Raw genomic sequence first — 12,712 nt, 5'->3', positions numbered from 1 at the left:
CATTTACCATGGAATGGGAGTCTGGACTTGGAAGCAGCTGATGCACAGTAATTTGTTACTTCATAGGAACGTGTTCATGTGTCAAAGTCTGTGGAATTTAAAACAGTGCTATGTGCAGAGTAAGTTTTAACAGTCTGTAATATCAACAGGGAATTGGGTTGCACTGTAAATATAGTAATTTCTGAAAAGTAGCATATATTAAGCAAGATATCTGAGGAAATAAAAATAAATTAATATTGTAAAATGCTGTTTTGCAAAAGTTTTTGCATTCCATTTTAGGAGAGAGAAACAGTGGTCTCTCTCAACTTCGTGACGTTATCCTGACTAATTTAGCTGAACAGCTTCAGAACAACAGATTTGGAAGTGAAGATGATGATCATTATAGGTAAAATGCAACAATATGCTCCCCCCTTTTATAATGTATGTTTCTGTTACTTGCTTTAGGGAAACTTGCATAAAATTCTGACGAAATTGCTTGTTATCTTACTAGCAGTGTGAACTGAAATACTATCTTTGTGGCCGTGGTGGGTAGGATTTCATTAGGACGAGGGAAAGAGAGGTTTGATGTTTTAGAGGAAACTTTGGAGACTTTTGTATGCAAACTTAAGTTTGGATTCCCTGCTACTTACCATGTATATGGTGAATGTGGATGATAATTCATAAGTACGATATTATGATGTTGCTCTCCATATCACTATGTTAGGTGACTTTTCAGCAGTAAAACCGTCAATCTCAAGTACCTGTTCAAGTTGGGAGGAGTCTTTTTTTTTTTTTTTTTTTTAGGAGTCATTACAAATGGTAGATTTATATCAGCGCAGTGCAGGAAGTAACTGGTAATCCATTGCATTGATTGTTGTTAAACATTTCAGGCTTGGTTTTCTTTGTGTCTGAATCTCTAAAGTTTGTTTTGGTTTCACATAATTTGTGATACAGCTTGCAGAGACTTTTGAGATGAGCTATACAAAATACACAATAATTGGACTATTAACATTTTTAATCTCTCCTGCATTTTTTGAAGACTAAATGATGAGCTGTTGCACTACATTCTCAAGATTGTTGTCCGAGAATCTTGTGTCTTAATCACCAAGTGCCAAACTGTATCTAAAGATGATTTTCAAAGGCTTCTTTCAACTGTGCCTGTAAGTAAAATGTATTTTGATAAAAGTAAATTTGCCTCGGGCTTCCTTTTCCCCCTTAAATCCATCATCTTTACTGAGTATATAGAGGTAGAACTTTTATAGTTGTGTGTCTTACCAAATACAGGAAAAGAATGTCTTTTGTTTATGCTGTGCAGGAAAGGAAGAAACAATTTCTTACAGCAAAGCAAGTCATATAGTAATGCTAAAACAGGTTTATATATGAATATATTTCCCAGTTGCTCTGGTAGCTGTTTCAATTTAAAGGAAGTTTGTGTATCTCAATCTTCAAAGCATTACAACAATTTAAAAAAAAACCCAAAACAAAAAAACACCAAAATAAGCTCTCTCTACAGTTGTGTATAATGATTCACAGACAAAAATGAGTGAAAGTTAACGTTATTTAATGGTAAAAGTATGCGTAGATGTGTTCAGCAGGATCAGCTCCCTGGTCCGGCTGATGGCAAAGGCGGGCGAGCTGGCGTGCAAACACTGGGGAGGGGACAGGAGGTCACAGCCTGCAGGAGGTGGGAAGGGAGTAGTAGCATGGAACATCGCCTTCAGGAGTGTGAATTAAATTTAGCTCTATGGTGGCATTATCTTTCAAGAATTAATTAATGTTACAGGACTGGAATATTACTATAATGTTGTCTACTTGAATAAAACGGTACTGCTTCTTTATATGTTTTGCAAGTTATTTCACAAAATTCAATATTTTGCAACCAGTTTCTTCTCTTAAATATGTATTAACAAGCTCACTTTAAATCAGCAAAAAGAATTTCTGTTCAAGAGAAATTATTTTTTGCTTTTGCTTGTCCTCTCCCCCAACTTTTTTCCTCTTTTATATTTCAAAGTACAAGGATTGCCTGAATCAAGGTTGATTAAAGGGTTTAGATAATGTAAAGTGTACTTATTTATGTTAAAGGCTGCATCTTCATGTTTGCGGTATCTGATGGCTGTACAGAACCACCTCCTCAGTAACACTATTTTGATTAAACCTGATGAAAATGATGACAGTGACAGCTCCTTGCAGGGAGAGACATTGAAGGTACAGGTAAACACCAAGTTTTATTCTAGTATGGCTCTCTACAGTCAGTGTTCCTGTGACACCTCTTGTTTCTGCAATGCATTCTACTTACACTGTTTTGTTGATTCTTTTCCTCTTGATATATTTAAATTACTGTAGACAGTTTTGGGTTTTTTTTTTTCCTGTTCTCCAGCTAAAGTCTGCAGTTGTTGTGTGTCAAGTTGGGTTCAACCCAAGAAGCAGCTTGGGTTCTGTATTGTCAGTGAGAGCAGAGACTCCCCTTCCTAAACATCCATATAATGACATTTAAAATGTATTTCAATTAATATGAGCTAGTAAGAAAATGTATCTGCCAGGAATCCTTTCTGGACACGTTGCCACCCCCCCAGTTTCTCTTGTCCAAATCACTTAGGTGGTCTTTGAAAAAATATTTTTCAAATTTAAATAGGAAGAGGTTTTCTCGTTTGCCTTACCTGGCTCCTGCTTTTTTGCAGTTTAACTTCTAAAGCTTGTGTAGAACCACCTGCATCTGTTGTCTGAAATAGCGTGAATAATGTTTGTGGCAAGGAAACTGTTAGAGGACAAGGTTTGCGGACGGTGGTTGTTTTGTTGGTATAAGGTTTATTAAAATGGTGTCATTTCGTATTACTGCTGGAATAGTCTTGAATGAACTCATAGAAGCCAGGTTTGTCCTAGCATGCAGGCTGTCTTGTCACAGTAATTTTTGTAACAGCAACAATTCCTCTATAATGGTATTGACTTCTGAACTTCTGGTAATGTTTGTTAAGCTGGGTTTGTCTGCTACTCTTTGAGACTTTGTGTGCTTGTAATCTGCTGCAGTTGAAAGTTATTTGTTCACGCTCATTGAGTAAATGCTAAATATTGCAGTACTTTTCTTGTCTCACTATTCACCCATGTTTTCATTGTTCAGTTTCTCTCTCTACAGTGATCCTCATACCTGCTAGGACATTCTGTCACCAATGCTGTACCTTGGCTGGCTAACAGCTCTCTCTCCTGTGCTGGACTTGGGGATTCCTTCCCTCTAGAAACTGGATGTGCATCCTGTAAAATATGCACCTAGTTTCTCCCAGCACTTTGAGGCTTAGCATTAATCAAATTTAAGTCTTGGATGAATCTACTGCTGCAGGCCTGCCAGGTCACATTATCATTATTTTAATTTGGAAATCCATCGTTTTGTTCTGTTGTCGGTTTTTTTGTATTCTCTAAGAATTTAAGTATCCTATAATTCTTTTTGTACCTAGGAGCTGAAGACCAGCATTTTGTCTCTTGCTACGCAAATTCTGACAGGATGTGATGAAGTCTTAGAAATGCTGCAACAAGTCACTACGGCACTAATAAACAGTGACATTTCTGATAGAGAGCAAAGGTAAGACAAGTATGAGTCTGTTAACTTGAAGAGAGTAAATGGTTGCTTTTTGTGGCTTGCTGTACAAGCACAGTTAGTGTTACTTGTTCTTTATGTTTTAACTTCATGCTTGAGCTTTGAATGTATAGGAACTGGTTCTTACTATAGCATTTGCTTAGCACTTATCTTTTGAAGAATTTAGAATCTGACTCTCCATGTCAGTACTACTCTTCAAATTGCTAAGGTTTTAGTGAGTGACAGTGGTATTTATGAGCAGAGTAACTGGAAACAAACTGTAGTTAGTCAGCTGGGAATATTCCTATAAGCCAGGGCAATTTTTAAACTTTTAAATTCCTGACTTACATCTCTAGTAGCTGGACTAGATATTGTACCCGTGACAAGTCTTGGATGTTGTTATGATACCCTGCATGTTTCATCAGATAGCATAACATTGCCCTTCCCTCTCTCCCTTCCACTTAAAAATATATGTTGGGAATGGGACGTAAACAAAAGGTGTGAACCTTTTCTCTAGTTAAACAAACACCTCCCTCTCCCACTTCTGTTTCAGGTTTAGGTTTCTATGCTTTTCTGTGCCTGCAAGAATTAGTTTTGTTTATTGACAATACACAGTTCCTTTGAGATGTTTTCAGATGGGTTTCATGCTCAAGTACATTTTAATAGATACAGGTTCTTTTAAAGTGCTTTGAGCTACGTGTGCTAGCAGCCTGATGTACATACTGAACAAATACATTTGTGTTTGATGTGGACTTTCATCTCATGCCCATGGGAGCTTAAAATTTTCTAAGTAGTTATTAAACTCTTGATTTACTGTCTTCTGATCTATCATTGTTTAGTAAGAATTGACAGCAAAGAGTAGGACGAAATTTGGAGAATTTGTAATGTTTTCAAGGTATTAAGTTTTTGGTTGTTTTTTTAAAATATAATGCAAATGTTCTCTGCTGAATTTTGAATTGCCTACTTATGTGGTCTGATACAAGATTAAACAGATGACTAAAAATAGTAGTGATACTATATGAAAATAGTTGTTACTATACAAACCTTGACTCTCCTTACAGATTAAAAGGCCTGGAGCAAATTACAAAGGCTACTATGCTTGGTCATCTGCTTCCCGTCCTACTGACATCTCTGATGCATCCAAATTTGCAAACTCTAACTATGGCTGATGCCTTGATGCCTCAGCTGGTGCAGCTGGTTCTTTACACAAGTCAGGTATGGTCTTTGTGTCAGCAGTTGTCTACAATGGAAAAAAAAGATGTGGCATGCGTGTTCTAAAATGCTGCAGATCTTGGTCAATTTTCTTCAGTAAGTGATCCACAGATTATAGTTCAAGAATTGCTTAGCAGCTACAAAAGTTGATAATGCTGAATATTAAATTTTACTTGGTACAACAGCTACTAAGTAATGATTTATTGTCAATAACAACAGTGCGATTGTTAATATATTTCAATAACGAGATCTTAAAATGATTTACTGTTTGCATGTTTCTAACACTGTATATTTTGTGCCACAGACCGCACTGCTGCTTAAAACTCAGTCTCCAGTTTTCTCAGAACTGAACAGTTCCCCCAGTGGTGCATCAGAACAGAAAGGGAAGCTGTTACCTGATGAGAGGTGATTTTCTTTACATTTGGGTCTTTTCATAGGATAAAATATTTTAGCTGTAATGCTCATTTGACCATTGCTGTGGGATAAATCTTAAAGCAGCAATCTTTTTTTTTTTTTTTTTTTTTTTTATTAAGGGCAAAGCTGTAATAGTTTGTAAGGCTGTCTTGGAGATATATAAACCTTTACAAAAGGCAATTCTAAAATTTTTTTGCATATAGAATTAAATGATTAATATCTTCAGGTTTTTTGCACAGGGTATGCTTTGTTTTGTTTTTTCCCTCACCTCAAGCATTAGGAATTAATTCTAAATGTTCCTCTTACAAGAAATTAGGCTAAGGAAGACCATCATGAGAAAATGTAAATTGCTCTGGCAGCATGAGATACAGTATTAAAACCATTGGAAAGATACTAAATGGTTTCATTTACATAGAGAAATGTAACGATTTTAAGTCCTGCATTTAAATCCCAAGTCTCAGCTCAGAGTTATACAGCTTCTGCTTAGAAGCAGAAACATGCAGCTAAATTAAATAACAAATGCTTATCATAGCTATTTGCGGTGTTGCAGAATTTGTAGTATTAAACAGTTTGTGATAATGTATAATATGCTGTCTGAAAACTCTGAAGAATTTATTTTCAATCCTTCTCCAAATTATAAGCTTCAGTGAAATATTAGGCATATAGTTTTATGACAGTATAATCAGTTTTGGGTGCTATCCCAGGAGGGAAGTTTTTTTTATGCTGCCAATTGTGTGTTAGGATCCGTATATAGTACCATTTACTTTTTTTTATGGTCCACTTAGCTTGTTTACCATAATTGGGAAATTGGAAAGCATAGGGAAAAGTTCAGATTTTACAGGTTAGAGATTGGCATAGTTATTTCTATGCTATGAACTCTGTATTCATGCTATTTGTTCTGCGTGTTCCCTCAATACAGTTATGCTTAAAATGAGGAGTCAATACTTTGTGTTGCTAGGTATCAATACTGAGAGGTGATTTTAAGTACTTTATAGTTTGATGTCTGAATATATAATAGAAATCTGTGTTTTGAATTTTAGGACTAATTTTTCACTCTAATTTCAGAATGCTGGAAGAGAAAGAAGAACCGGGTTTTCTTACGGGTTTGAAGATCCCTGCTCCCTGGGCTGCTGGGAAGACTGTAGAAACAGTTCATCCCGTCAGGGATAACTATAAATTTAAAGAAACTGTACATATTCCAGGAGCCCGCTGTTTATATCTTAGATTTGACAACAGATGTTCTTCACAATATGATTACGATAAGGTAAGCAAGGACCAATTCAGAAATCATTTCTTTTGTATATATTTCCATCAGCAGCACTTCCCATTTTCATCTTTTCTGCCCCTTGTCTTTCATGGCACCTGATTTCCAGTGATCAGGAAAACGCAGGAGGTTTTTATTGTTAGGAGTTTATTAGCGCACACTGTAATGTAACAGTTTACATACTTCAAGGCTGTAAAGTACAGGGATGCGGAGAGGTTATTTCTTGTGTGGCACAATTGTGAATAACTTTTCAAAACAATTCTTGAGTTTCATCTTAAGGTTAGACTTAGCTAAATGATAGAAAATGTACAAAGAGTCGTTGACATGAAAAGGCAGGAAGACGAAGATAAATGATTCATGTTTAATTTCTATTGTTTTTGAAGAAACAATCCAAAAAGAGTATATGCTTAATTCTTCTTGTGTATCGTTTCAGAACATAATATCCAGTGATTGCTTCAATGTTTAAAACCTATCAGTTATGAGGATCATTTGTTAAGAGTTAGGCTCTGTAACTAGGAAGTTTCCTCAAAAGATGTCAGAAGTAGTGGTAGTTATGAAATAGGAGAAGTGTAGTAGGCACCAGAGGTGTGGGGTTTGAGGGCGGGGGGAGGTTTGTTTTGTTTTGTTTTTGTTCTCCCTCAGATATTCATACCAACTCATCATTTTTTTTTTAGTTCATTTCATGATGGCTCAGATTGTCAAAGTTTGACTTCCTTCTTATTTTTGCTGTTGTTCAGTTTTCCTTATTTCTCAAATTTTAATCTAGCTGCCTACTTTGTAAATCAGCATGGTTTGTTTAAACTGGGCAGAACTGGAAACATTACTTTTTTTTCCCATGATGATAAATGACTTGTTCACATGGATTAATATAAACAAGTCTTTTCAATTTCAAGAACACAACTAATAGCACTTATTTACTTTGTATAAGCAGAGAGCTACTTGTGCTGCTTACTAATTGTTGCCATATATTCTTTGACATAGAGCAAATCCTGTGGTACACACTCCCATTAGTTATTTATAAGCGTCTTCAATATTAATGTCACCTATTACTGGTTAAACTCCTCCAGAAAACTTTGGGCCCCGTCATGTTCCCACTGAAGTCACTGACAAAAATATTAACTTTGATGGGGGAAGGATCAATCTGTTTATTAGTAGAGAGGCAATGTGTTCTAGTTAGCTCAGCATGAGGCCTGGAAGTTAGGATTTCTCCTGACTTCAGCTCCCAGTTCTGCTGCTGACTTGCTGTGTGACCTCGGGGGCAAGTCACTCAATTTCCTCTCTGCCTCAGTTTCCCCATCTGTAAAATGGGGATAATAATACTTGCCTACTCACCTCACAGTGCTGTTGTGAGGATTTGTTAATGTTGATAAAGCGCTTTGAAAATATGAAGCGCGGTGTAAGTGCTAAGTATTATTATTATTATTAGATTTTCTTGTTTTTCTCTTACAGTCTAACAGTGTATTTTATGTTTTGAAGTTGGTGATCTATGCTGGTCCTAACACAAACAGTAGGAAGGTTGCTGAGTATGGAGGCAATACACTGGGATATGGCAGCCGTAGTGTCTTAGGAACTGGTTGGCCGAAAGACTTAGTAAAGGTACAGTATTATAATCCAACAATATTTCACGTAGAAAAATCCCCTTTGGAAACCGTGTCGAGTCCATTTTAAACCTTGTAGCAATGAAGTCCAGGCTTTTAAGCCTACAGTTATCCATGATGAGATTACTTCTTAAGTGGGCTGTTATGTCCTGGGGGAATAACTTTAAACTCAGCTGTATGTTATGTGTGATTATAACATCTCTTTGAGGTTATCTTGTTTTGTTATGTCTTACTGGAATTCATTATCGGTATGTCTCAGTCCTGGAGTCTCTAATGGCACCACTGTTCTCATAAGTATGTCTTCCTAGGAGAAATTCTTGCACAGTCTGAGGCTGTGCATATTTTCTTAAGGTCCGTGGGCATGACTGCCTTTTTTTAACAGTAACCCGCAAATATAACAAGTAGTAAATGTAGCAGCTTTCCAACCATTTGTGTTTGGGTTTTAAAATTACATTGGATGCTTTTGGCAGTAAAGCTAAGACAGAAAAATCCCCCAAACTTCTTGAAAATTCAGTATTTCAAGAATTTTGCAGTATGTTCTCTCAGATTGTATGCAGTATGATTTTTTTCTTACGTGTTTGTGCTGCTACGTTGTCCCACACTAAAACTGGGCTTATATACATAACAAAAAATAATTTCAAAAAGAAAACCAAGAAGTAATAAACTGGAAAGCAATTTCAGACAAAAACTCCATTGTTCACAATTAATGGAATTTCATTTATTTTTCAGACATATAGATTTTTATATTGCTCTTTTAGGAAACTCTTCTATTAATGTGTTGACATTCTTCTCCTTGAAGAGCTTGTCTGTCTTCCTTCAGGAAGAGAACTGTTGATTATTGCATGGTTTCTTGCAGACAGATAATGAAAGCGTTTTGATGAAAATCAACGCCAAGTAACACAGACTGATAAATTCTACTTTTGATTCTACAGCTTACGGTGTTTTTTTTTGTTTTACTGTAGTTAGCCAGCAGCAAAATTAAAATCAAATTGTCCACTAAAAGATATCCTTACAAAAAAGGAAGACTCTTAAATCAGAGTATATCATTGGAGATAAAAATAATACTTAGATAACTGTCATTAAAAACGTTAATTCATAAAGTAAGCCACTTTTATGAAAAGCCTGATTGTTTGCCTCAATTCTTAAATGTATCTTCTTCTTTTTTTTTTTTTTTTTTTTTGTTTTTTCCCTCCTCCCCATCAAAATTTTAAGGTGGAAGGAGATACAGTCACCTTCTCCTTTGAAATGCGGAGTGGTCGTGAGCACAACACTCCAGACAAAGCTATGTGGGGCTTTGCTTGCACTGTTCGAGCACAGGTACTCAAACCTGACAGATTCCACGGGATAGGTTCCGCTTCGCTTTATCTTCTGTCTGTTACACACTTCAGATCAGATAGAAATGTACTTCAAAGTTTGAAGTTAATGTTTGAAATTTAAAACAGTAATAGTTTTCTTATTTTGGCAATAAGAAAAATCATCTTTCTACAGTGTAAAGGCCCTAAGTTTTAGACGTTTGGCTTCCTTAGCTAGAGAGAGCCTGTGGCATGGTCTGTAGCATGCTTAGGGTTTTATGAAGATAGTTATTACCAAATACATCTTACCTGTCTCTTGTCTTTGGCACTGGACTTGGATGAAGTCACTTTAATATCTCTTGCTGCTTGTAGATCAGGATTTCTTTGGAGAGATGGGTATCTTGTAACGACCTGGAAATCAGAGATTTAATGGGGGAATAATGATTCCAGCCTTTAAAGAAGAGAAGGGAGGGACGCTGGGATCAAACAAAAGGAAACTTGAATCCCACCACCAGGAAGCTAGGATTAGGCCTGTGAGATGACAGATCTGCAGGCCAAAGAATGACTGAACCAAAAATAACTTTACCTTTTCTTCTCTTTCTTGGTTCAGGAAAATAATGTTTAAATCCTTTGTTTCTTGCCTTGAGTTGTTCTTACAAATTGCTTTTAATTGTTAAGCATTTTTTCAGTATAACTCTGTGTAAGAGACATATGATTGATAGATAGCGATATCTATATCTTTTATATAAAAGATTATGTATAAAAATATAAAATCTCCTATCTTGAAATGTATTGGGGAAGGACTTCATGGTTGATTGATTAGTGCAACTTATCACTATTCCTACTACAGGAGTCTTCAGAGGATGTGTCAGGAGGCTTGCCATTCTTAGTTGACCTGGCACTTGGCCTTTCTGTATTAGCTTGTTCTATGCTGCGAATATTATACAATGGACCAGAAATTACCAAAGATGAAGAAACCTGTCAAGAGCTCTTAAGATCTAAATTATTACAAAGGTAAAAAAAAAAAATTGATCTGAGTTCCCATGTGTTTTTTTTCTGTGAGAAGGTGACTTCTGTAGTTGTGCTGAAGTCGTGTGTTTTAAGGTGATGTTTTGATAATTTTTCCTGCAGAGTGTGTTCAGCAGTTCTGTGTTGTCTAAAATTAAGGAAATGTTCTCTAGAATAGGGGTTTTCTTTAGAGTAAGTAGAGGAGGATTGGGCTAGGCTTGGTACAAGCCACACTTAATATGTAGTCTGTCCTTGTAACGTGCTGTTGACTAATGTGTCTTTCTGAATGAGGGGGAGAGTTAGGAGGAGGAAAAAAAAGAACTTTTCATCTGTTTTTCTTTATTTTTCCAGGTGCCAGTGGCAGGTGGAAGCTAATGGTGTAATATCTCCAGCCCTTACACCAAGTCCTTCTCCGTTGCCTCTTACTATAGACGAAGACAGAGAATTTACATATCCCTCTGATGTTCTAGTGCCTCCCGTTGGACATTATTTTGATCTGCCTAGGATTAGGCTGCCTCCAGGAATCATGATTAAACTCAGGGAAATTTCTGGACGTGCTCGGCCTCAGTTTAGACCTAGTATAAAGTAAGTAGTCGTTGGTTTGCTCTATTTTTCTAACTTGACTTTTATTTTTTGAAATGTTTGGTGCCAAAGTAAGTGAGCTAAAAAAGTGATGGTAAGGATGTGGCATGCCTGTCATGTATGATGGTATGCATTTAATATTCTGTAAGTACTTGTTTGTGAATGCAGCATCTAGTGAATTGTAAATATGAATTGTCAAAGTTTGTCCGTTATTCTTGCTTAATCAATTTGACTTTCCCTATAACCCTAGGGAAGTGATTCAGCCAGAAGTAATGGAGGAAATGGTAGTTTCATGTGTGATTAAACATTTGAATTTGGTTGATGCACTCCAGTCCCTGATAAATTTCCAGTATCAGGAAGAACATGCTGAAGAATATGACTTACTTTGTAAAATTATGGGAGAGACCTTTAAGAAGCTAAATGCCATGGAGAGACAATTGCAGGTAAAAATGAAAATACACAAAAACCCAGAAGGCTTTTTTTGAGAATAAAGGTGTATTAATAGAATTTTAGAAACATAGAAATACAAAATGTACTCAGATTTCTTCTTTTAAGATCTCTTTTACTCCTCAAGATGAACAACTGCAGTAAGTGTTATTTTTTTGTCTCCTTTGTTAGAGTGTGGCTGAGCTGGAGCAGAAATGGCAGAATGAGGTAGATGATGCCATGCATGGGAAGCTGGAGAACAACGTCCCGTTCTTTTATGATTATCACTTCAATGAGGTAAGCATTGTGGCCGCTGTGCGTGCTCATGCTTCATGCTGCTCTCAATACACGTTCATCCTTTTCCTTCACTTTTTTTAGAGCAAGATGAAAGAACTAGAACTTCTGTGTTCAATGAAAGAAGTTTCTTTTGATGGAAGTGATCTTGAGAATGTGGTCCTGGCATTAAGGTTAGTAGCTGGCTGCAGAGCATACCATTTAGGCAAGGTACTTAAGACAGGCAACTTTAAGCAGCTGTGGAATTTCAGTGAGTTCCAAAAGTAGGTATGCAGGGTTAAAGTTGCATACATACATAGATGCTTGTTGAAGTGGGCACTCGGACGTCATTGTACCCTGTGACACTGTGAAGCAGAAGCTGGCACTAAATGTTGCAAAAAAAATTTATGCCTAATTCCATTAAAGGCTGGTAGACCTATAGAAATAAAACAGTCTTTGGGAGCAGGAACATTCAGATGAACTTCTAACCAGGGATGCGGATACTTTAAAACTTCATTCTCCTGTCTGTCTAGCAATAGCTGATTAAATCCTTCAAAAAATTTGTGATGAATATATTAATATTAGTACCTACAGCTACTAGTACTTACTAGCAAATCACTTGGTTATTTTTTTTCTGCTTTCTACTTTATTGGCATAGAATAGTTTGATGCTATATGTCTTCTTTCTCACAGTAACACTTTACTTCAGAAGGCATTAAAACGTAATTGAGTTTTTGCTTCTTTATTTTTCTTTCATAATCTTAGGGAGAAGTTTTTTCAAGAGGTGAATTCACTGATACAGAAGACCTCTCATCCCCTAGCAAAAACAAAAACATTAGTTAAGAGCTTGATGAACAGAGCAGAGCTGTTATTACATGTCACTATTGCAGCACAGTCTGGAATCACAAGAAGTATATCTGGTACCCCTGCAGAGACTCCAGGTACATATCTCATTACCAGCATTGTACTTTCTTTTTATTTCCTGAAGATATAATTTATTCCTTTTCTCTTTTTTCCTTTTTCACTTAAATTAAAATTAAACCTTTTTTTTTAATTTTTCAAATTAATTAAACTCTTTTGCAGTATATGAAGTTGAATCT

General features: G+C 36.2%; 1 protein-coding gene across 3 annotated transcripts in view; it reads left to right on the top strand.

Annotated features, from left to right (window-relative positions):
- The window catches only part of HECTD4 (HECT domain E3 ubiquitin protein ligase 4), a 77,253-nt gene that overhangs the window by 28,412 nt on the left and 36,129 nt on the right, over nt 1-12,712 (top strand). The window contains exons 15-29 of one of the 3 annotated variants that reach the window (XM_082324639.1): nt 280-385; nt 1,019-1,139; nt 2,062-2,184; nt 3,426-3,550; nt 4,606-4,759; nt 5,061-5,161; nt 6,236-6,434; nt 7,884-8,030; nt 9,245-9,349; nt 10,175-10,338; nt 10,684-10,917; nt 11,165-11,357; nt 11,533-11,637; nt 11,719-11,807; nt 12,378-12,553. In XM_082324639.1, coding sequence (XP_082180765.1) covers nt 280-385; nt 1,019-1,139; nt 2,062-2,184; nt 3,426-3,550; nt 4,606-4,759; nt 5,061-5,161; nt 6,236-6,434; nt 7,884-8,030; nt 9,245-9,349; nt 10,175-10,338; nt 10,684-10,917; nt 11,165-11,357; nt 11,533-11,637; nt 11,719-11,807; nt 12,378-12,553 — 2,142 coding nt within the window. Of the gene's footprint in view, nt 1-279; nt 386-1,018; nt 1,140-2,061; nt 2,191-3,425; nt 3,551-4,605; nt 4,760-5,060; nt 5,162-6,235; nt 6,435-7,883; nt 8,031-9,244; nt 9,350-10,174; nt 10,339-10,683; nt 10,918-11,164; nt 11,358-11,532; nt 11,638-11,718; nt 11,808-12,377; nt 12,554-12,712 lie in introns of all 3 variants that reach the window. The other 2 variants (XM_082324640.1, XM_082324638.1) reach the window with 2 other exon arrangements.

The sequence above is a fragment of the Platalea leucorodia genome (assembly GCF_965183815.1).
Source record: "Platalea leucorodia genome assembly, chromosome: 12".
Classification (NCBI taxonomy): Eukaryota; Metazoa; Chordata; class Aves; order Pelecaniformes; family Threskiornithidae; genus Platalea; species Platalea leucorodia.
This window is presented reverse-complemented; position numbering and strand designations above follow the sequence as displayed.